General features: G+C 39.1%; 1 protein-coding gene across 1 annotated transcript in view; it reads right to left on the bottom strand.

The window, feature by feature from the left end:
* The window catches only part of LOC126234353 (uncharacterized), a 135,259-nt gene that overhangs the window by 93,999 nt on the left and 15,066 nt on the right, over positions 1-26,194 (bottom strand). The window contains exon 2 of the mRNA XM_049943041.1: positions 16,484-16,648. Within this exon, the coding sequence (XP_049798998.1) occupies positions 16,484-16,648 (165 nt within the window). The remainder of the gene's footprint in view (positions 1-16,483; positions 16,649-26,194) is intronic.

Genomic DNA, 26,194 nt, shown 5'->3' with positions numbered 1-26,194 from the left:
CACTATGAAGATTCAGAAGGATGTAGGTTGCAGCAAGTACTGGGAGATGAAGAAGCTTGCACAGGATAGAGTAGCACGGAGAGCTGCATCAAACCACTCTTAGGACTGAAGACAACAACAACGCCTCAAAGTAAATGTGTGGTCAATGGTAGACCGTACGTGGACGAACCCAAATTGATATGTGCCTAAATTCCTTCAGCCAGTGGTTTAATTCCGTTTACCAGACTTAGCATCCAATTTCAAGAAGTGAAATTCCTCGGTAGTTGGATAGTGAAAGGTGGTGATAGTTGGTAGCCTTCTTGAAGATGGGATATATAACTGCTCCCTTCCATTCTTCAGGAATTATTTCTGCTGCCCAGATGATGGAAATTAATCGTTTAAATGCATCCATCAGTGGTTGTCCTCCCAAGCGGAGCATTTCAGCTGTGGTTCCACTACTTCCTGGGGCTTTGTTGTTCTTGAGTTGTTTTAGGACAACACTAATTTCTTCCTCTGATGGTTCAGGGACTTGTACTCTATCAAAACGGGCTCCCGTCTAAGTTGTCACCGTCAATGGAACGTCCAGACTCAATAGGTTCTCAAAATGTATTTTAAATAGGTTTGCCCGCTCTTCTGGCGGTACCAATTCACCCGTCTCATTCGTTAGAACAAATGTACGTTGTCGGTAGACACCTCTGGCAAATCTTGAGGCCTGGAAAAACGAGCGTGATGACTTTGCTTCTTCTACTGTGAAGTTGTCTCCAATTTTATCTTGATAGCGTTGTCTCAGTTCTACATCTTCCAACTTATCCTTGTCACAGCGGGCTATCTTTTCAGGATTTCTTCGCCACTTGGTAGACAGTTTCAAACGTAGTTTCACTACTACCAAGAAATGATCGGAATTCATATCTGCTCCGCGGAAGGATCGCATATGTTCGACACTACCATGGTGCCCTCGGTCAACAGGAACATGGTCGATCTGATTCTTCGTACTTCCATCTGGGGATACCCAGGTAACTTTATGTACTACTTTTCGGGTAAAGTATGTGCTTCTAATGGTCATTATCCTTATCTAGGCGAAGTTTATTAGTTTTATACCGTTCGTGTTGCTCGTATTGTGGATACTGTCAGGACCAATCGTTGGACGATACTGTACTTCTCTTCCCATTTGGGCGTTGAAGTTTTCCATTATCGAGTGTCTTGGTAGTCTGTCTACTACATTCTCTAGTTCAAGGAAGAAATCGTTCTTTGTTTCCTCATCAGCATCCTCTGATAGAGTAAATGAATAGAAAAGTGTAAGAAGTAAAAAGCAACGAAATTTTTTAAGAAAATTAAAAATTAAAAAATATATAACTAGTTGTGTGTTGGCATGAAAATGAAAACTACCTTCAGCACACAGAAAATTCTTGAAAGCTCTTTTATGGAGATAAAACAGTGATCTCAGTGGAATATGTTAAAATTAAAACAATCTTAATCGCAATAGAATGTACATTAAAAAGGGCAACCACTTTCGGTCAAATAGCGACAATCTTCAGGCCATATGCACCATAACGATAGATGATGGCGTTGCATGTGGTCTAATGTGGGTCGCTATTTGGCGGAAACCGGTTACCATTTTTAATAAACGCTCTATTGTAATATATGCAGTTTAAATTTTAATTTTAGAAGAAAATGTTTCTTTTTATATGGTGTGCGCTACGTACTCATCATATATATACTTACACTGCAAGGTTGAGGGAAGGTTATACGAGAGGAACTATGTCGTCACACGAGTTGTTATATTTCTTTACTAGGCTAACTGCCATTAGGAGCTAGTCTCCGACAGAATAACAGACGAAGATGTCAGAAGATAGTTTCTTTCCTTTTTGAAATGACACCCAAGGAGCTCGCCAAAATCGGAAAAATTGGAGGTTGTAAGGTGGACTGTGATGGAGGGTTTGGAGGCTAAATAAGGAAGAAGAAGAAGAAGGTAGCCGAGTGAGACGGGAACTGCCGATCTGAAATTCCAATTTCCATGGCTGGTTTTCGTTCTGCATGCAGCGGAACTGAGCTAATCTTGTCATTTCAAACATTTCCTGAATTGTTTAACTTACTTTTGCTCTTTACTTTCAAAGGCCTCTCCACTCTTCAGCAGTTGCCCTGTATTCTCATTCGCCTGGCCTTACCACCACGGTAGCCTTCCTCTGCCAGACCTCTCTTCCTCACCATTCCAATTACTCTCCGCTCTCAATGTTGATCTTGGCCTTCTTCCTTCATGGAGGCGACCATGGCAGGATTGCTTGTGGCTACCATCCACATCTGTATCATACTCCACAAGGCCCCTAATGGTGCGTGGCAGAGGGTACTTTCGTCAACACTATCCGATCCCTCCAACATTGTTCCACTCGCGAACAATGCGTGGGAAGAAAGATTGTTGGTAAGCCTCTGTATTGACTCTAATTTCTCGAATTTTCTCTTCGTGGTCAATACGCGAGATGTATGTGTGGGGAAGTAATATGTTGTCCGACTCCTCCTGAAAATTACTGCCCCGAAGTTTCAATAGTAAATCTCTCCATGAAGCACAACGCCTTTCTTGTAACGTCTGCCAGTGGAGTTTATTTAGTATCTCCGTAACGCTCTCTCGCCAGCTAAACGATCCCACGACGAAACGCGCCGCTCTTCTTTGGATCGTCTCTATCTGCTCTGTCAGTCCTACCTGATAGGGATCCCAGATAGATGAACAATACTCAAGAATCGGGAGAACAAACGCTTTATAAGCCCCTTCTTTCGTGGATGAGCAACATTTCCTTAAGATTCTTCCGATAAACCTGAGTCCGGTGTCTGTTTTTCCTAATATGTTTTATATAGTCATTCCACTTAAGGTCGCTCTGGGTAGTTATGCCCAGACGTTTTATGGCAGACGCTGTCTCCAGCTGTTTGTCATCAATTTTTTTTAATTATTCTGTTTACACGTCAAGTTCCGTAGGACCAAATTCAGGGGTAAATCTCCAAAGTTAGGGAACGTGTCAGTACATGAAATTACAACATAAAAGTAATAACAGATAAAAATAAAATGTTTATGAACCCGAAAAAAGTCAGCCCGTAAGTTTAAGAAAACGCAATCAACAATACAACGAGAATAAGCTTAATTTTTTCAGGAACTCCTCAACAGAACAGAAGGAGTGACCCATGAAGAAACTCGTCAGTTTTGATTTGAAAGCGCGTGGATTACTACTAAAATTTTGAATTCTTGAGGTAGACTATTGAAAATGGATGCAGCAGTATATTGCACACCTTTCTGCACAAGAGTTAAGGAAGTCTAATCCAAGTGCAGGTTTCATTTCTGCCGAGAATTAACTGAGTGAAAGCTGCTTACTCTTGGGAATAAGCTAATATTGTTAACAAGAAATGACAGTAGGGAATATATATATATTGAGAGGCCAATGTCAAAATACCCAGACTCTTGAAGAGGGGTCACCAAGAGGTTCGTAAACTTGCTCCACTTATAGACCGAACCGCCCGTTTCTGAGCCAAACATATGCTTATAGAATGGGAAGAGTTACCCCAAAATATAATACCATACGACTTAAGCGAATGAAAATAAGCAAAGTAGACTAATTTTCATGTCAAACGACCAGTAACTTCAGATACCGTTCGAATAGTAAAAATAGCAGCATTAAGTCTTTGAACAAGATTCTGAATGTAGGCTTTCCACGACAGTTTACTGTCTATCTGGACACCTAGAAATTTGAACTCTTCAGTTTCATTAAAGATATGCCCATTCTGTGAAATTAAAATTCCAGGTTTTCTGGAATTGTGTATTATAAACTGTAAAAACTGAGTCATACTGTCATTTAGCATTAGTTTATTTTCAGTGTTACACACAACATCCTTTACTACCAAGCTAGCGTCATCAGCAAACAGAAATATTTTAGAGTTAGTTGTAATACTAGGGCACATATCATTTATATAAATAAGGGAGTGGCCCCAACACTGATCCCTGGGGCAACCCCCACTTGACTGTACCCCACTCAGACCATACAACACAGCCATTCTCAACACTGTGAATAATCACCTTTTGCTGTCTGTCGTTAAAGTAAGAGATGTACCAGTTGTGCGCTACTCCCTGTATCCTATAACAGTCCTACTTCTGGAGCAATATTTTGTGATCAATACAATCAAATGCCTTAGTTAAATCAAAAAATATGCCTAGCGTTCGAAACCTTTTGTTTAATCCATCCAGTATCTCACAGAGAAAAGAGAATATAGCATTTTCAATTGTTAAACGACTTCTAAAGCCAAATTGTACATTTGATAGAAAATCCTTAACATACAGCCTTTTCAATAACTTTAGCAAACACTGATGGCATAGAAATAGCTCTAAAATTGTCTGCATTATCCCTTTCTCCCTTTTATAAAGTGGCTTTACTACCGAGTACTTTTATCGTTAAGGAAACTGACCATTCCTAAAGGAAAAATTAAAACTGTGACTAAATACAGGACTAACATGTGCAGCAAGTACTTTAATATTCTGCTAAGTACTCCTTCATAACCATGAGAGTCCTTAGTATTCAGTGATTTAATTATTGACTCAATCTCCCCCATGTCTGTATCACAGAGGAGTATTTCAGACACTATTTTCAGTAAGAAATTTATATGATTCCCTGTAGAAACTAAATTTTTATTTAATTGACCAGAAATGCTCAGAAGATGATTGTTAAATACTGTAAATATATCCGTTTTATCAGTAACAGAAATATTTTTACTACGAACTGACTTTACATCGTCGATCTTGTGCTGCTGACCAGACACTTCCTTCACAACTGACCATATGGTTTTAATTTTATCCTGTGAATTAGCTATTCTACTTGCATACCACATACTCTTTGCCTTCCTAATCACATTTTTAAGCATCTTACAATACTGTTTGTAATGGGTTACTGTAGCTTGATTGTGACTACTTCTAACATTTTGATATAATTCCCACTTTGTTCTACATGATATCCTTATCCGACTACTCAGCCACCTGGGCTGCCTATTAGTGCTAGTACCCCATTTAGAACGTTCTAATGGAAAGCAACTCTCAAAGAGCACGAGAAATGTATTAAGGAAAGCATTGTATTTGTCATCTATGTTATCGGCACTATGAACAGCCTGCCACTCTTGTTCCCTGCAAGGTTTAAAGAACTCTCTGTTTCTGTTGGATTGGCTTTCCTACATAGTTTGTAATTATATGTGACATTTGTTTGATTACGAAAGCCTTTTAGTGTTAAAATTTGTACATCATGGTCTGAAAGGCCATTCGCCCTTTTACTAAGAGAATGCCCATCTAGCAATGAAGAATGAATAATAGTATTGTCTATGGCTGTACTACTGTTCCCCTGCACCCTAGTTGAAAAAAAAACACAGTCTGTATCAGATCATACGAATTTAGGAGATCTACCAACATCCTTTTTCTTGCATAATCTTATACAATTTTGAAGTCACCACATATAACTAATTTCTAGTACTTCCTGCAAAGTGAATCATGAACCCTCTCTAGCTTAAGAATAAATGCTCGTAAGTCAGATTTATTGGACCTATAAACAACAATAGTTTCACTAAATTCAAGTGGCCTTGTACAACATTCAAATATCTGTTCAGTTCAGTACCGTGATACGTTTATGGACTCAAATGGAATACTGTTCTTTACGTACGTGGCCACTCACCCACCCCGCAAGGAACTCCTTGAAGAACAGCCAGCTAATCTGTATCCTGGTGAAGGAAGCCTCTGAATTGTCAAATGCATGTCTGGGGAGTTTGGTGGCAAGTGCAAGCGTTTATACTCAAAAGAGTGTTCCTGTAGCCATTCTGTAGCAATTTTGAACGTGTGGTGTGTCGCATTATCTTGCTGGAATTGCCCACGTCCGTCGAATGGATGCAGGTGACCAGATAGGATGCTTACGTACGTATCACCTGTCAGAGTCATATCTAGGCGTATCAGGGGTCCCATATCACACCAACTGCACACGCCCGTCATCATTACAGAGCCTCCACCAGCTTCAAGAGTCCCCTGCCCACATGCAGGGTCCATGGATTCATGAGGTTGTCTTCATACCCGTACACGTTCATCCGTTCGATAGAATTTGAAACGAGGCTCGTCCGACCAGGCAACATCTTTCCTGTCATCAACAGTCCAATGTCGGTGTTGATGGTCCCAGGCGAGGCTTAATGCTTTGTGTTGTGCGGTCATCAAGGGTACACGAGTGGGCCTTCGTATCCGAAAGCCCATATCGATAATGTTTCAATGAATGTTTCGCACGCTGACACTTGTTCATGGCCGAGCATTGAAATCTGTTGCAATTTTTGGAAGGATTTCACTGCCGTCACATTGAACGATTCTCTTCAGTCGTCGTTGGTCCCGCTCTTGCAGGATCTTTTTCCGGCCGCAGCGATGTCGGAGATTTGATGTTTTGCCGGATTCCTGAGATTCAAGGTACACTCGTGAAGTGGTCGTACGGGCAAATTCCCACTTCATCGCTACCTCAGAGATGCTGTGTCCGGTCGCACGTACGCCGAATGTAGCACCACGTTCAACCTCACTTACATCTCGATAACCTGCCTTTGTAACAGCAGTAACCGATCTAACAACTGCGCCAGACGCTTGATGTCTTATATAGGTGTTACACATCTCTGTATTTGGATACGCATGTCTATATCAGTTTCTTTGTCGCTTCAGTGTATATAGGCCAGACAACATGAACTGTCCAGGAGCGTTGTACAGAACACGAAAGATACACACGTCTTCAGCAGTAGCAGAACATTGTATTTCCATGTGACACTCGATGAAGTACAACAGAACTAAAATTTTAACTCCAGCTTTTGGATTTTGAGATTCAGTAATCAAAGACTCGATGGAAATATGTCTTGCCGATAATCTTAAAAATCGTGACAATGGCTTTCAGATGGATAAAAATTGGAATACTATAATTAAAATTAGCCTGTCACAGCAGAATCTACGGGGTCATTCGATACTCAATGATTAGATCATCTCTCACTTCCAGCACCGAGGGCAGCACACACAAATCGGCAGTCCCGCGCGTGTCATCACCCGACGCAAGCCCCGAAAGACGCCAACACATTGACCTAGCGCTAGATAAATATCGTGAATGCACCTGGGCTTTTCAGTAGTTGTCTGCTCACCTGAAGATGGCCGAAATGCAATAGAATGTGGATGGGACCCGGCTGCACACCTGAAAATCATTAGAAGAAGAAATACGCCGGAAAAATTTCAGAAGTTACACTCTCTTGGTATTTCCTCTCCTTCCACAACGTGACTGAACAATTTATATTTGGGGGGGGGGGGGATATTTCCACAATTCCATCACAATTTCTCCCAGGCCTCTTGTCTTTCCATTTCTTGCCTTTTTCTGTATCTCTTTTACTCTTCCTCTTGTATAGGTTCTGTATTACCTTATGTACTACATTTGTTGAAGACTTCTTACTCATTTTTTCTTACGCAAATTCTGAAAAGTGTTTTTTACACTGTCCAGTTGATACAGGTTATATTGTGGGTGCGGGATTGCTAGCTATTTTCATCTTCCTTACCATCCTCGATGGCTCTACCGATCTTCTGTATCCAAGCTAATATTCTATTTTCCCATGTACTCTTTCCGAAATGCAACTATCTCCCGTCCCTATCTGAAATTCCTTCCTCATGTCAACATCTTCTGAGGAGGTCATTTTAGCTCGAATTTTTAACTTTCTGGACTTTATACTGTTATGTCCATAACTAGTCCCATTTAAAAAATTAGTACAAATGAGTTTACTATCTCAGATTAAATTTCACGTTAATATACTACCCAGTCTATATTAGCCACTAAGGGGAATAAGCCGTTTGTTAATAATCCAGCTTTGAAATTTCGTGAAATGAACTGTGTGGTCATGTTGCACCACATCTTCTTGAAAATTTACCGCTCCCTTATTCCTGAAAAGCTACGATGTTTATTCATTTTGATCATCTAAAATAATAGCTCTACTTGAGAGCAAACCGAAATGCTGTTAGTAATATTTGATTCAAAGTAATTTGTTAATCTTGTGTTGGGTAGTGAAATGCGTTCTAAACTGGTGATTTGTGTTGGTGACATACACGTAACGAGCAATACCTGGAACGAGCATGTCAACACAATCGAAGAGGTAGCTAATAAGTTCAGGCAGGGAGGCATCACACTTAAGTTAGCTAAGTGTGAATTTGGTGTAAGAACTTTATACTTTTTAGGACATACAATTTGTGAAGAAGGGATATGATATGATCCAGACAAAATTAAGGCTACTGCTAAATTTCCTAAACCTAGAAATAAGAAGGAATTGGTCTATGCAATTTCTCTCGCAAATGCATTAGGACTCGAGCTTTAAATGCACGTAGTTTACATCATCTTTTAAAGCAAAACACAATATGGGAATGGTCAACTGATGGCCAGTTAGCTTCTGATGAGATTGAGAAATTTTATGACATATGCATTTGATCTATTGAACTTCCTGAGATACCACATCGTAATGCTTATCTTCTTATTTACCCAAAATCAAGGAAAGTATTTGGTTTGAGAAATATTGTTCAGTTGAAACCTTACATAACTTGCACCCTCAGGGGGATATACACTCTTTGTGCATCGTATGTGTGGCAAATGCAAGGTCCCTAGGTAATATGGTACTTACTTCTACAGTTTTACACATCATACCACATTCTTCACACACAAATCTACACATTTTTCTTTCTAATTTGAGAGATATAGGCATTGAAAGATTGAAATTTGTTAATTGAAGAACAGTGAAGTGATATTTGAGTTGATTGCTTATTTATTTGCACATCATGTGTGTGGGAAACGCAAAGTCCTCAGCAAATGTGGTATTTGCTTCTACAGTTTTACACACCAATAGCACACTCCTTTTACACGAAATTCACAAATATTTCGTTATGATGCTTGATACTATAGACTGTCAGTAGAGCTATGGAGGACTGGATAGTTAAGATTACTTTACACCTGTTACACAGTCGTTGGGAATATACCCATATACATGAATATAATGCTCCTGAGAGATACTTATGATGCTTATGCTTTGATAATGCTTATGATTGACACATGCTTATTATGCTTTTTCACGAAGATGCCTTCAAGCTTTTCACATAAATGATTATGATACTTTTGAATGACTATTGTGATGCATATTGACAGTCATTACACATATGATACACTTTTGTATTGAATGTCTTACACTTTACATTTATTGGATGATGCTTTGAGAAGTAGGTGATGCACCATATTTATTATTCTGTAGATTTTGATGCAGCTGTGCTTTGTGGTCTGACTCTATGAAGTATTTAATGGGATTCTGTCATTCTATTGAAGTCTTATGTTGAAGATATGAACTTAATGGTTTTGTTTCTATGATTGACTCCATCACTCTGCTGTGTGTTTGGTAGTGTGTTCTCTGACTTGACATTTATGCTTCTCAACTTTCTGCTTTGTCCTACTGTGACAACAGACAATTTACTTAATTGCCTTCTGCAGTGTCCTAGCATGACAACAGAAAATTTGCCTAATTAATCTCTGACTTGTCCTTTCAGATTTCTGTTTTGTCCTAGTTTGACGACAGATAATATACCTAATTGCAATGCATTGTATTCTTTACTGGCATTCTTTATTAATATTTACTCATGACTCCACAAACTTACTCAATTACACATGATGTTTAACGCTACTGGATTGTACACTTATATATACTTGGCTCTTCGCTATTTACTTGTAATTAATGATACTCTTGTCCTGCTTAAATTCTCCTTGTTTCTGGCCTCAGTGTGGGAAGTTCTTGAAATTTCGAACATGTTGTGTATGGCTGATGACCTTGGGTGTTTGTTCAACAATCCTGTTCCATGCAGCAGAAATGTGATTTAGCGAGATGGGATTTTGAGTTGATGTTTGATGTGACATTCTTCAAATTAACTGATGATGACATCTGGAACGATTGTTCTGTATACTTATGTATGTGCTTTTGTCCTACTTGACTCCTGGATCTGGTATCTTGTTTTGTGATTTTGACTTTCGGATTTGTATCCTGTGCTATGAATTATGATTGTGAAAGTATCTGAAACTGGATCATGGTTTTCTTCTTGAGTAAACACAAGGCTGTTTAAGTTTCTTTTCAATTTTCAGTTGCATGTTAGGACTAGTTTGTTTAATTTTCATGTACATTACCTCATCTATACTACGTGTCCGCCCCAATAGCTGAATGGTCAGCATGGTGGATTGCCGTCCTACAGGCCCAGGTTCGATTCCCGGCTGGGTCGGAGATTTTCTCCGATCAGGGACTGGGTGTTGTGTTGTCTTCATCATCATTTCATCCCCATCTGGCGCGTAGGTCGCCCAATGTGGCGTCAAATGTAATAAGACCTGCACCAAGGCGGCCGGACCTGCGCCGCAAGGGGCCTCCCGGCCAATGGCACCAAATGCTCACTTCCATCTATATTATGTTATACAGCCTATTATGCAATTTTTTATGCTATTGTTTGTTGCTATATGGCAACCCCTACATCTGGGTATCACCTCCATTGACGTGGAGGGTGGTATTCAGGGAAATATAAAGGGACCCTGTCTTCTGTTTTCCTTCATTCCTAACATGCCATAAGTTTTCTTCTATCTTTTATACAATATTATCCATGTGACGATCACCCAACCCGTTTACCTCTTTTCCATATGCATATGTTTCTATCGCTGAAGCCCTGCTGAGTATCTGTGTCATATGTTGGATTCAACCTGATATTTCAGGAATGGTCTGGTAAGCAAATCGACAACTTGATTTCCTTTCAGTTGTATATATTTATGTGATTTTTCTTGACCCATTTAGGCTAAGTGCTAATACTTTGTTCCATTTATTTGTGAATACCAACTGTGATGATTTTCTTCTTGCTCAACTACGTAACTACTGATTAATTGCATGCTAATTGAATGACACACTTGGCCAAGATTAGATTAAGTAACTCACACTTTTGTACCATAATATATATGAACTTACTGTATTCGAAGTACTACATGAAAAATTTGGAATTCAAAGTTAAGTTTACTGCTTTTCTTCTAAAAATATGTATTTTGCAAGAAACTTCAAGGAGCTGTGATGCTTTGTATCACGTGATGCAGATTAAAGATGGCTATACATACGTTGAGACTGTACTCATATAACACAAAGATGATAATTCTGATCCAAACACTTTATACTGTCATTACATATGATTTTTGATCTTACACTTCCAAATATTGTTGGCCTAGAGTCACACATGAGATGTTAGGTAGTTTTAGGGTAAAGCAAGCTTTTTGTCTCATAGGAATTTCCTGTTTGGACCCCTGTGAGGTCGATGATGCTGGTCTACCTGTTTGCTTTCATACTAGAATTGTCTGTTGCCTTTGAAATTCTATATATACAGTAGGAGGAAAACTATCCAGTGTTAGGATATTAAATGATGTACTATAGGGTGATTATGCTAATCTAAGTCAAGATCTTGATACTGTTACATGTATATTATTTCTGCTACATGTTTTGTCTTGTATTGTGGTGAAATGACCCATTTCAAGAACTACATTCTGTAGGGAAAAATGAGTTAAATACAAAATCGGAAACATAAATGTACATTAGTGACACGAACTTTTATTTATTGTATGTGACATCGTTGATTAGAATGGAAACATATGGTGTGTGGTTTCAGGTACTGGAAAGACAGTGTAGACGTTGGAGATCCCACCATAAGAAATAACCTACACAGGAAAATCAAATTTTGAAATGAATGTGTAAAATAAATCTTGTATTACTTAGACAGGAATGCTAAGTTTTCACACCTTGGGAGTGTCTTATATATGCTTTTAGGATGTTTTGCTGTAATTGATACCTCAAAAAAATGGTTCAAATCGCTCTGAGCACTATGCGACTTAACTTCTGAGGTCATCAGTCGCCTAGAACTTAGAACTAATTAAACCTAACTAACCTAAAGACATCACACACATCCATGACCGAGGTAGGATTCGAACCTGCCCCCGTAGCGGTCGCTCGGCTCCAGACTGTAGCGGCTAGAACCGCACGGCCACTCCAACCGGGTTGATACCTCATACGACTGTAAATTTTTATATTTCAAATTGTTTGTAAAGTGTTCCACACTATTAATGCTATACCTTCATAAATGCATATGTTTCGAGTGTTACACATATTACCCTTGATTTCTCTTACATAATTGATGAATTTTGGTGCTTCACACCATCTGCATTGTACTATTTTTCGTATTTTCACTTATATTTGATAGTACATCTCTGGGTACTGGATCGTAATTCTTGTCCCTATTTCTCTACATTCCGCCTTCAGGATTGTAGAAAAGCGTTTCACTAACATTTGATTAGTAAAACGTCCCTGGGGGAGGGGGGAGCGGGGTACTGAAATGGGACTACCACCCGTGGACTGTTGCTTGTCAATATTTTCTGAAGTTTTAGTCTTCAGTTATATATTTTAAAATTTTTTTAAAGTGACTTATTAGTGGATTTACATTAATCTCAATCCTTCTTTCTGTGTTATTAACTCGAGTGGTCCGTTATTAGTGAGTGTGCTTACGTCGTTCATCCGAGCCTTACGCCTCAGTAGTGTGCTAATATGACGTGGCGTTCAGTTGCAACTGTAGCGGTTATAAAGCTAATTACTGACAAAGTTGTATATGCACTGTTATACGGTTATTAAATTTAATAGTTTTCAGCGATGTTCCGTGCTATTTGTAGCGAAATAACGGTTTAATGAACTTTTGGAAACGTTCTCTCACTGTGTTTTTTAGAGTTTTCTGTCCGTTGAAGTCGTTTAGTAAATTTCGTGCTTTAGTTTTCATCTGACATTTCTTATGGTTTCTAGTGAAATATTGCAATAAAATTAATTAAGTGTTGTACAAGGCCACTTGAATTTAGTGAAACTATTGTTGTTTATAGGTCCAATAAATCTGACTTACGAGCATTTCTTCTTAAGCTAGAGAGGGTTCATGATTCACTTTGTAGGAAGTACTAGAAATTTGTTATATGTGGTGACTTCAAAATTGTACATGATTATGCAAGAAAAAGGATGTTGGTAGATCTCCTAAATTCGTATGATCTGATACAGACCGTGTTTTTTTTCAACTAGGGTGCAGGGGAACAGTAGTACAGCCATAGACAATACTTTTATTCATTCTTCATTGCTAGATGGGCATTCTCTTAGTAAAAGGGTGAATGGCCTTTCAGACCATGATGTACAAATTTTAACACTAAAAGGCTTTCGTAATCAATCAAATGTCACATATAATTACAAACTATGTAGGAAAGTTAATCCAACAGCAACAGAGAGTTTTTTAAACCTCATCAGCTAACAAGAGTGACAGGATGTTTATAGTGAAAATAACACAGATGACAAGTATAATGCTTTCTTTAGCACATTTCTCATGCCCTTGAGCATTACTTTCCATTATAACGTTCTAAACGGGTACTAGCAGTAAAAGGCAGCCTGAGTGGCTGACTATACGGATAAGCATATCATTTACAACGAAGCAGGAATTATATCAAAATGTTAGATGTAATCACAATCAAGATACAGTCACCCATTGCAAACAGTATTGTAACAAGCTTAAAAATGTTATTGGGAAGGCAAAGAGTATATGCTATGCAAATAGAATAGTTAATTCACAGGATAAAATTAAAACTGTATGGTCAGTTGTGAAGGAAGTGTCTTGTCAGCAGCACAAGATCGATGATATAATGTCAGTTCATAGTAAAAATATTTCTGTTACTAATAAATCAGATATATCTACAGTATTTAAGAATAATTTTCTGTGCATTTCTGGTGAATTAAATAAAAATTTAGTTTCCACAGGGAATCATATAACTCCCTTTGTAAATGCCTTTCTGAGGTTGATGTCTGAAATACTCCTCTGTGATACAGACATGAGGGAGACTGAGTCAGTAATTAAATTACTGAAGACTAAGGACTCTCATGGTAATGATTCAGTACTTAGCAGAATATTAAAGTACTGTGCTGCAAATGGTAGCCCTGTATTTAGCCATAATCGTAATTTTTCCTCTAGGAATTGTCAGTTTCCTGAGCGATTAAAGTACTCAGTAGTAAAGCCGCTTTATAAAAAGGGAGAAAGGGATAATGTAGATAATTTTAGAGCTATTTCTATGCCATCAGTGTTTGCTAAAGTTATTGAAAATGCTGTGTGTGTAAGGATAATTTATCACTTTATATCACATAACTTGCTATCAAATGTACAGTTTGGCTTTAGAAGTTGTTTAACAATTGAAAATGCTATATTCTCTTTTCTCTATGAGGTATTGGATCGGTTAAACAAAAGGTTTCGAACGCTAGGCATATTTTTTTATTTAACTAAGGCATTTGATTGTATTGATCACAAAATATTGCTCCAGAAGTAGAACTGTTATAGGATACAGGGAGTTGCGCACAACAGGTTCATCTCTTACTTTAACGACAGGCATATTTTTTTGATTTAACTAAGGCATTTGATTGTATTGATCACAAAATATTGCTCCAGAAGTAGAACTGTTATAGGATACAGGGAGTAGCGCACAACAGGTTCATCTCTTACTTTAACGACAGATTGCAAAAGGACATTATTCACAGTGTTGAGAATGGCTGTGTTGTATGGTCTGAGTGGGGTACAGTCAATTTTTCTGTTTGCCGATGACACTAGCTTGGTAGTAAAGGATGTTGTGTGCAACATTCGCTTAGTTTCAAGTAGTGCAGTTCATGACTTAAGTGCATGGCTTGTAGAAAATAACCTACTCTTAAATGACAGTAAGAATCAGTTTAACAATTTCTAACACACAATTCAACAAAGTCCATAATGTAAGTAGACTTGCATTATTGCTATAGATGTACAGTTATACTTTTGTAGAAATCGGTGCACATACACTTGTTTCTTCCTCTGTATCAAATGCCACTGATGATGTGTTACAAATACGAAAACCAGTTTTGACAAATAAAACACTTCTAGTGCAGCTCATGGTGTACTGAAGATGTCTTTTAATAAACTCCGTTCCCTCCTACCCCCGTGACGTATCTCTTACCTGGATAAGAAATCACGAGTTCCGCATTAAGACAGCAAACGACTTCGAGAGGAACCAGATAAATATTGTAAATACTCCAAAAATAGCATCGGGATATTGAAGAGAGCAATGTTGCCGAATTCGTCTTATTTAGAACTACGATAGAACTCTGAGAAATTACTACTGTTCCCATTTTAAAAAAGGTGAACTCGAGACCGATTTCTCTTTAATTAATTAGCTACCAAAATACATTGTACGCCGCTTAGTGAGTACTTCCACGCAATTCACCCGGTGAAAACGATATTAGGACACTGTAAACGGCTCCGCAAACATCTGAGGTGCAGAGTGTAGTAGGAATGTTGATATTTTTAAAAATATCGCGAATCCGATGTACTGATACCTAAAAGAGCGTCATTATCCGCTCCCAATATCTCGAAGAAAGTACCGATATACCGGCGGAAGAAGTATCGACGTACCTGCCTCTAAAAATACCGGCTGCACGTTGTAAATATACTGCCGGTTTTAGAACTGTATATTTAAGTGTTGATTTATTATTAAATATTCTGTACATCAGCAAGGTAGCAGGCTGAATGTTCCCCTTATAGCAAGAACTGAAAGAAGAATGATGCACGTTCACGCTTGGCGTTAAGGACTTTGCTAATATTGGTAACTGCATGTAAGTGGCACAATAAAAGGAGTCTGACGGGTCCATCATTCGGTTTAGTCACGTATCGGATTTGTCCGGAACACTTCATGTCGACTTGGCTGTTGTCTCATTTCTGCAAACGCCAGTGACCTAGCAACTGTAGCGTCAAAACTGCGTGGTAAAGCTAAACGTTTCAGTTTCTGCTGGTAGCGCCGAGCATCGATTACGTCAGCATTTCCCCTCACACGTCTCCGACACCGCAACGACCACACATGTCATATAGAGTTTTGTTCATCATTTTCAGCAACTGTCTTTTTCTTAAGAATGCCGACGTGAAGAAATAGCACACTAGTTGCCTGAAAAATTGTTTTTTTAATGCAAAATGGTGCGCTGATTTTTGACATTGGAAATACTGTTATTTCAATCACACCGCCGCCCCGAAGTAGGCAATTAGAGTTCTTCTTTTGTGTCACATATAATGCTTCACACAGTGAAAGAGAAAGACTGGCAGTGATGAAAGCTCAAAAAAACAGTAAGACTCTTTCACACAGAGAAAGTAAAATTACGTTCTGCTATAATTCGAAAAGAACAGTTTCAAATATTTACCGGAAAATTGTGAAAAAAATATGATATAAAATAAAAATATCGGCTGTCGATATTCCCGTATTGATATCGATATATCGATATTTAATAAACAGCCCCGGAGCTTAGCCGAATCGCCCCGTCTATCGAAAACCGCGTGTGGTCGAGAGCTGAGCGACACAAGACAGAGAGCCGAGCTGCTCACCAAGCAGTCGTCCGCCAAGTAGTCGTAGTTGTAGACAAAGTCCCCGGAGTAGGCCGTCTCGTTCGCCGCCTCGTCGAAGATCAGCGAAATGTTCACCAACATCCCCGGGTACTCCCCTCCGTCGTCGCAGGCGCCAAAGTCCACCACCTTCAAAGCGTATGGGCCCTGCAAAGCACAAACAATACGTCACAAGAGGTCTTCACCAGAGGACCAGGAGAGTGGTGTCAACACAACCGATGTTGTCCCGAAACTGAGCGTTAACAAAAGAAAACGTTAATGCTTTATCTACATTAATGAACGAAGTTTGTTCAATAAAAGTTGGTCCACAAAATCTTTCTATGCTTATCTTTTACTTACTCTCCATTGTCTCCTTCGAAATACTCTGCTCCATAATTGATACACCGCTCCCAATGCAATTTCCACTTCCGGGAGCAGTTTCGGTACGCCTTTTTCTAGACTGTGTGAAGCGCCGTCTGTGAATTTTCTTTTATCTCGTCTATCATTGCAAATCTTCGACCTTTCGACGGCGTTTTAAACTCTGGAAATAAAAAAGTCTGCAGGTGCCTGGTCTGGAGAGTACGGAGGGTGAGGCAGCACAGTGATTTCCTTTTTTTATGCAACTGTCACGCACAAACAGGGATGAATGTGCGGGTGTGCTATCGTGATGGACGAATTATCAATTGTCTCGCCACATTTCAGGCCGTTTCCTCCATACATTTCCTCGAATGCGTCGCAACACGTCCCTATAGTACCAATGATTAACTGTTTGGCCCTGTGGCACGAATTCATGGTGAACAAATCCTTCAGAGTCAAAGAAACCTATTAGCATCGCTTTGACGTTTGACTTGACATTGAAACGTCCCCTTTTAACAATTTTACACGACTGTCCTTAACCTGACACACAATATTTTTTTAGCGCAACGCAATCTGACTTTCAACACACAATATTTTGTTAGCGCAACGCAATCTGACTTTCAAAATTCTCTACAAGAGAATGGCCCTGTCTAACATTAACCTATACGTCTCACAAATCACTTACCTCACCAAAAATCTTCGCTGCTCAAGCTACTGCAATACAGCGAGCGCCACTACTGCCAGCTAAATAAAAGATTCAAACTATGGAAGGCACTAACTACTGATAGGGATAGTTAGCAAATGAAAGATATTAATAGAGAACAAACAATGTATTTACCTTGATATCATGACAAATTACAAAACTCCGCCATCTCTCTGCCCACATCCACCACTGCTGGCGGCTCACCTCCAACTGCCCAGCGCTACGCGCTGTTCACAGCCAGCTGCCTAACACTACAATGGTTGAGTATTACAACAATGCAAAGCAGCCACAGACTGCACACGGCACAGCCGGTGATTTTCATACTGAGGTGGCGTTATCAATAAAAAAACCTAAACAGCCTACTTACATAGCCCCCATGCTCCCCACAAAAAATTTTACAAATTTTGTTGGGCACTGGCCAATACATATTTGTTAAATTTTTTTTTTCACAATTACAATAACAAAGAAATCAAATGCACACACTTATAGATACAATGTTGGTCAAAAGCTAAAATTTTCTCACAGTCCATAAAGACAGTCCTAATCGTTCATCGTAAAACTGCCGTTTCTTTTCTCAAAGTCTGAGCAGTAAAAGAAAATGCACACGGAAGTAGTGGATTTCCATGCAGTCTTGAAGAAGTATCGTTGACCTTCCAACGGAAAGACAGTGCTGACTCTCGACATGCTGACAGGTAATGGGCCACAAGAGAGCAAACTCACAGCGGAGTCAGTCGAAGTTTTGAAGAGTATTGGTGGGTAGGTCATCACAGAGCAGACCCACTGTAGTCCTGGTAGAGATTACGGTATTGGTGGGCCACCAGAGGTGCAGACCCACTGCAGTCCTTGTAGAAATAATGGTATTGGTGAGTCATCAAAGGTGCAGACCCACTGCAGTCCTTGTAGAGATATAATGGTACTGGTGGGCCACCAGAGGCGCAGACCCACTGTAGTCCTTGTAGAGATGGCCAGCAGCCATCTGTTGTGACTGTGCAGGTACACAATCACCATTGAAGAGTCTTGCGGATAATATAACAAGTCCATAACCACCACTTGTGCACTCACAAAGTTGTTGGAATTGTCCTTAGAACAAGCAATGCTGTTATCCAGTCCCTTGCTGAATTATTAACACACGTGCAAACACTAACAGTCCCTACTTGTCACATATTGTCCATATACTATGACCAACAAAAACGTGTGCAGTGAAATGTAACTTACAAGTTGCTTAATTTGATGACCTGGTGTCAATTACAATTTTATATCATAAGAACACAATATCAAAGATACAAAACACATCATTCAAGAACATAACAATACAAATAACAGTTGCGGTAATAGGGGCTTTACAAAAGAATAGAAATAAACATATACATCAGTGTTACAAAAATAATGACATAAGTACATACATAAAGATCAGAATAACTTTTGGAACATCAACATCACACATGAGCATTAAAACAGAACAGATAAATGTCTAAACATCTTTACAAAGTAAATAACATAGTATTTGAAAAATTATACAACATAAATCTTATTAGCTAAACACATAAAGACAGGAAAAACACAAATATAAAAGAGTACACAAACACATAGTGAGATAACACAAAAGGAAAGGACAGGGTTCGTTTTCAGTGTAACTTTTGGTACTGCAGTATTTTGCGAACAAAACCTTTTTTGTTCTTGGAGATCTCCCTTCGTTCATCATTATTCCCAAAAAGTCCTATCTGTACCTCTTTTCTGTGTTCCAACCATATTTCTTTCAAAATAGTTAGTTCTTAGTGCACAATACTCATTTTTGCCAAATCTGTTTCTTATATAGTCTACCCCTCTTACGCTAACTTAAATCTACTGAGCTCAGATGCTAAACTAAGGGACGAGGCAATGCAGCATCACATAAAACAATTAATATAAACAGCAATGAAAAAAAACGCAGATTTGCGAAGCAAGCAGCATTAAGAAATTAGCAAAGCAATTGTAATATTACAACTAATCTAAGGCAATGTGCAACAAATAATAACAAGAAATCATTAGTAAAACTGGCTTAACAGAATAATACAAAGTCAAATTCAATAACACTATGCCTGGCAAACAGCAGCAACTTATACCTAAACATGACATAGCTCAAGCAGAAAAAATATTACAGTAAAAATGGCCATGTTTGAAACTTACGTCACATCTTAACACTAGAGTGATGCATCACAAAAACTTACTCTACGAAAAAAATTAACAAGTAGTTGAAAAGAAAATTATGTATGCAGTTCCTGTTATTAGTCCCTTCTTATTGGTCTTTCCATTCCAAGAGCTCCTTTTTCGAAGAATGTGGGTCATAAAATAATTATTTAATAGATCTGTTGACAGAAAGTGTCCACATTAGCAAATGAATTTTTTTTTTTTTTATAAAACCTATGCTGCAACACAGCTGGAAACTAGATATCAAATGAAATAAGCAACTATGAAAGGCAAAGCATAAAAATATCATTCAATAGTCATGTGACATTTCATAAGTTAGTGGAAAAATCTCTCAACTAGAGAGACAGTAGTCATAATCAGGTGTATAGACATAAAAATATTTCTCGTCATTTCATTAGGCATCCAGTGTAATCATATGTTTTCAAGTTCGACGGTGTCGTTTTTGCGATGCTTTCTACAAAAGAATGTCAGAACCGAGGTTAATGGCCTCCCTTTTTGTTTTTCTACCTGTGCCGCTGGAAGGCTAATGGCCCTTTTTTTTTTTTTTTTTTCGGGCGGCTGTCGCCCAGGTGGGTGCCCGCGACGCATTACGTGCAGGTGGTCACTTAACTTTCGTACGGAAATATTTACGACAGCAGTTTTCGCTACAATGGCAGTCTTATATAAAAATTTCATAGGTCAAGCATTTGTGTTACAAATCTGTAGAAACAAAATCCTATAAATATAAGTGTCCAAAAAAAAATATTCGTCAGCATTGTGATACATTCACGCATTTACACACATTTCATAATTCTAAAAGTACGATTCTCGGTTTCCAACATCCTTTTCCACAAAGCAGAGTTCCTATCCACTATTCATTACTCCTTACCTTATTATACATATACATATTCGTCGACACTTCAATATTTCATCGTAACATACGTATCATAATCAGATTCCTCATATAGCATCATCTCATTGATAATAAACATACCTCAACAACATAATACACATCGTCGCCGTAAAAATAACATCATAACACCTCAGTCAACTCTCAAAATCGTCGTAGCTTTCTAATTTCAAAACCTAAAAAAAATTCTCTGCTCATGTCAAAAGTGTCATCTGCCTCAAACGTACTTTAAAAATCATGATTCCATACCAAACACATCATTCAAAGCTCACATAGTATCACAATGGTTCCAAAAAAATATGAACAGTTTACAAAGTACAAACAAAATACAATTTCATAAGTGTGAAGTTATTCAACTGTGTAATTACGTAAGCATCTGTCACTAATGTAGTAAAAAAAAATGTTTGTCTCTCTCAGTTAAATGATCTGATAGCTGTGTAATACTGTGTTGGAGAAATATGGTACCGATGTGTAAAGTTGTATAAGCAAATACCATATTAGCTAGGGTTCCTTGTGGTTGCCACACACATGGTACACAAAGTAAGCGTGTACCCCCCTGAGGATTAATGTAATTATACCCTCAGGTGTTACAGATTACAGCAATGGAATGAAATGTATCACGGAAAACATTCTTTGTAAAAAAAATCTTTAAAATAAATGTTTTAAGTATAAAATTAATCACTCAAATACGTGTCCTGTAGCGCTAAACTGTGCGTCATGTTGTAAGATAATTCTATGAAACTGTCGTAGTTATCGTCCTCTGTAAGCAAAGTTCTGCTAAAGTCAATGTACTTACCTCATGATACACAAAAGTGAAATGCTTTGTGTATAGATATCGTAGTTATTACGCTTATTGTTGTGATGAAGAAAGTACTGTACTGTAACGTATTGTTGTGCTACGAAAAAGGCTGTCTCATTGTAGCTATACCACAAAAGTTACTACTAAAACATGTTTTACTTTCCAGAAGAAGTCAGAAAAACTGTGCAGATATAAAACAGATACACCGCAAAAGCAACAAGGTAAATTGTGTCACACATTAGTAGCGTCGTGATATAGTCGTGTAGCTGTCAAATAAACTAACCACTGTGTCACCTGGTACCTCTCAGAAAGCACCTTGAATACATAATGTATTTGCAAGTAAACCAAAATGTTGTATTAAAAAAAACAGATTATCTTTCAATAAACGGTTTTACGTGTGAAATGTGGTGTAAACCTTTACTCTTCCTAGTACTCAGAGTTTCAACTTGAACGTAATTATCATGCGGTATACGTCGGTAAAGAATGCTAAATCTTTTCTCAAGGTTAGCGTCTGTGTTATTTTTCTCGGAGCCAGCGGGCGCACGCGGCTGCCTGCTGTGCGAGTCATTGTCTGTTTCTTTGCTGGCGCGCGTCGTTATTCGGATTAGGAGACCGAACTTTTACAAATTCACCGTGACGAGAGGGCCCTGCCGTGTTTAAATCCCGCCAGTTCTGCTGCAATTCAGGTCTGTCGTTACGAATATATCGTCTGTCGTCATGTCGGTAGGTTCCGTAGTTTCTTCCTTGTCCGTCACGTGGTGGAGAATTTCTCCCTGAATCGTAACTGCGCGCTGGACTGTTGCGTCTGAAAGTATTCTGTCTCCCTTGATAATAATTGTTTTGGTTCCCATATTGTCTGTTTCTCTGATTGTCTCTGTGATAGTCATTACTACAGAAATGCGATCTTTCTCTGTAACTATTACTACTCTGCCAACGGTTGTTATATGGGTGGTGTCTGTTTTGGTCACGATTTGCGTTGTGAGAATAGCCTTGTCGTGTCCATTTATTGTTTCTTTCATCGCGAAACTGTGACGTATGTGACCTGTAGTGATTGTTTTCCTGTTTTCGCATCCGGCGACTGTCTGTGTCAATTTCCAGTTCTTGTAAGAGTCCTTGAAAAGCTTCAATGTCGTCTTTGCAACGTCCTGCCAAAATAATGTGTCGCAAATGTTCAGGCAGTTTGATTAAGCAAATGCGGATGAGTTCTGAAGGGCTGTATGGGTTTGACAGGTACTGATTCTTGTGCAACATGTCTTCAAAATATTTCACAAGACTGGAGAATTCATATTGTTCGAAATGTTTCATCATTATGATGCTATGTTTTACTCGGTCTTGTGTGGCTTGAGACCAATATGCTGAGAGGAAGGCATGGTAAAATTCTCCTTCACTATGACAATCGTGAATGACCGAACGCATTCTTACAGCTGGTTCATTCTCTAAATAGCCACACATAAATTCTAATCTGTGTTCTAATGACCAGTTGGGAGGAAAACAATGAGAGAATTGATGGAGCCACGCTTGTGGATGAATGTCGTTGGCAGAATTTTTAAACGTTTTGAATTTACGTGTAGTAATGAACAGCTTATAGTCAAAGTCATCATGTCGGCGAGTCGCATATCGGTCATTGTTACGTCGTTTCGGCGGTTCCATTTCAAAATTCGGTGCACCTTGCCAATTTCTTTCATAATTTCCGAAATGCGCTGTGTTATTATTTTGTGGCTGTTTCGTATTTCTATGTCTCTCTTCCTGTATTGGGGCGCGAGTGTCCTCTGAAATACGTAATTCTTGTATTACCTCTGTCAGCTGATCTTGTACTTCCCGGATTTCTCTTTGGTGTTGATTCAGATTTTGTTTCAGTTTCCTAATTTGTTCGCTCTCTTCTGTGTCATTAAAGACTACCGGTTTTGTGTCATTCAGATTTTCATCTACCTTCGTAGATAAATTAGTGAACTGATCCGAAAGTTCGGCTACTTTCTCTGATAGTGTACTTATTTCCTCAGTGTATTTTTCTGAACCAAGTTTCAGAGTATCTACTGTGTCCTTTAAATTTTCTTGAGTTTTTGCAAGTTGCGTAACCGAATCGGTAAATGCAACTGAGTCAATTTTAGCCGACAAGGTCTCATGATTTTCATGAACAATGGTTTGCAGTTCTTTTATAGCTGCTTCGTGATTCTGTAATGCATTTTCATGCCGCGAAAAAATAGGTTGAAAATGCTCACAAATTTGTGTTTTTACGTCATTACAGACTTTTTGACATTTCGATTCAATGTGATGTAACTCAGTAGTTAAATCTTGACGTGTTTGTTCAACCGTGGAGTCTAACTTTTGAAGCTGTTGCTGTGTTTGACTCTGATTTTGTTCCATTTGTTTCTGATTTTGTTCGATTGTGTCTAATTTTTCAAGCTTTTGTTGTGTTTGTCTCTGATGTTGTTCCATTTGTTGCATTAGCTGTAATAACAATGCATTAGTGTCTGGAATCTGTTCCTCTACGCTTTTCGGCAGTGCATTTGCACCGGCAACATTCACATTTTGACAAGCAGAAAATGTGTCTTGACTTATTTGAGAAAACGGTGAGGATCCAAAACCTGAATCTACAGTATTTGTGAGATCGTCTCGTGTCATTTCGGATTCCTGAGCCGCGCTATTGCCGACCGATCGATCGATAATGCTTCCCTGTTCTCTAATTGTTTCGCTGTCTACACCATTGTTTGCAACCCGCTCCATTTCCCTATGCACAATTACCAAATTACTACTTTGAACGTCTGTTAATTCATTACACAGTGGTGCTGGCAAACTACGCTCGTCGTCACTATTATTTCTCAGTTTGCTTTGGAGCCTAGTGTTACGTTTTTCACACGCCATTATTGTCACAGTATTTCACACGACAACACAGAAAAACACAATTTCAAGAGCAAAAATAAGAGAACACATTAACATAACACTGAAAATAATATCTAGTTAATTGCAGCTGCGAAATACTTGGTGCAAATCTACATGCATACCACAACTGTTTTATTGTACAACAATGAAAAACTACAACTACAAAGGAGATTTTCTCTAAAATTACGCGCTAGCAATAAACAAAAGCTACACTAATTACACAAACTACAAGAAAAAATCAGAAGATTCCAGTGAGGTATCCTAGGCTATGGGTCGACATATGAAACGTCCCCTTTTAACAATTTTACACGACTGTCCTTAACCTGACACACAATATTTTTTTAGCGCAACGCAATCTGACTTTCAACACACAATATTTTGTTAGCGCAACGCAATCTGACTTTCAAAATTCTCTACAAGAGAATGGCCCTGACTAACATTAACCTATACGTCTCACAAATCACTTACCTCACCAAAAATCTTCGCTGCTCAAGCTACTGCAATACAGCGAGCGCCACTACTGCCAGCTAAATAAAAGATTCAAACTATGGAAGGCACTAACTACTGATAGGGATAGTTAGCAAATGAAAGATATTAATAGAGAACAAACAATGTATTTACCTTGATATCATGACAAATTACAAAACTCCGCCATCTCTCTGCCCACATCCACCACTGCTGGCGGCTCACCTCCAACTGCCCAGCGCTACGCGCTGTTCACAGCCAGCTGCCTAACACTACAATGGTTGAGTATTACAACAATGCAAAGCAGCCACAGACTGCACACGGCACAGCCGGTGATTTTCATACTGAGGTGGCGTTATCAATAAAAAAACCTAAACAGCCTACTTACAACATCACCAGCTTTCTTTGGTCTTTGAGAATCTTCCCCAACCCATTGTGAAGATTGAACCTTGGTCTCAACGTCATCACCGTAAATCCAAGTCTCATCACCAGTTACGAATCTCTTAGGGACATCTCGTTCTGATTTGCGCGATCCAAAAGGTCCTCACAGATTGCCAGCACACCACTAGCCACAAGGCAAGAGGGTTGCCATCTGCCACAGCCTCCGGCAGACATTTATGGTCTAAAGGTGATCTTATAATAAGATCGAAACCTGTCACCACATTGAAAAATTTATGCGATCAAGACTGTTTCCCGTTTATTTATATGATTGAAGGATTACTTTTTCGGAACCCCGTTACTATCTCCGATTCCAACGCGTAAGTTTGAAATGTGGCTCAAAGCTGTCTATAGTCTTCCTCTGTAATGATGCAATCGCGACATCACCCTAGGGCTCGAAGACTCTTCATACAGCAAGCTGTCGACTCTTGTGGAATAAAGGCCAGACCTCAGAAGTTCATGTGGCGTGCAAAGTGGGTTAATGACGACACATTCGCACCGAATTTCACCACGATTCTGCCCTACCACACCGTGGACGTGGTACACGATAGGAAGGTCGTCACAGCCCCTCTTACCCACAATTCACCCCATATTTTTATGTTTCTGCGATGGAGGTCACAATCGCGTCTCCCAGCGTTGAAATCACGTGGCTTTCTTGTGAGCGGCCGAGGGAAACATTTCAGACACACCGCCGCTTAGAATCGAACGAAAAGACCTGAGGGGGTGCCATACAGGGCGTCAATGAAACCATCCCGTTTCCTTTGGACGTTTTTCCCCATATATTTTGGGGTTGGAAACGACAGGAAGATATTCTTGGCAAACTTTGGCACTGCTGACCACCTCACACGTTTCAACGCTTCTATGGACGTTGTGGGCTGCAAAGCAATTGAACCTGATCGTATCCTTTTGTAGTGGAGCGCTACCGCATTTTTCGCTCTTGTGTACAGGGTGGAGCCACATTCGACGAAATTTGGACATGACCCGAAGAAGCGAAGG

This window comes from Schistocerca nitens, chromosome 2 (assembly GCF_023898315.1).
Source record: "Schistocerca nitens isolate TAMUIC-IGC-003100 chromosome 2, iqSchNite1.1, whole genome shotgun sequence".
NCBI lineage: Eukaryota > Metazoa > Arthropoda > Insecta > Orthoptera > Acrididae > Schistocerca > Schistocerca nitens.
The sequence above is the reverse complement of the archived record's forward strand: the minus strand, read 5'-3'. Positions and strand labels throughout refer to the sequence as shown.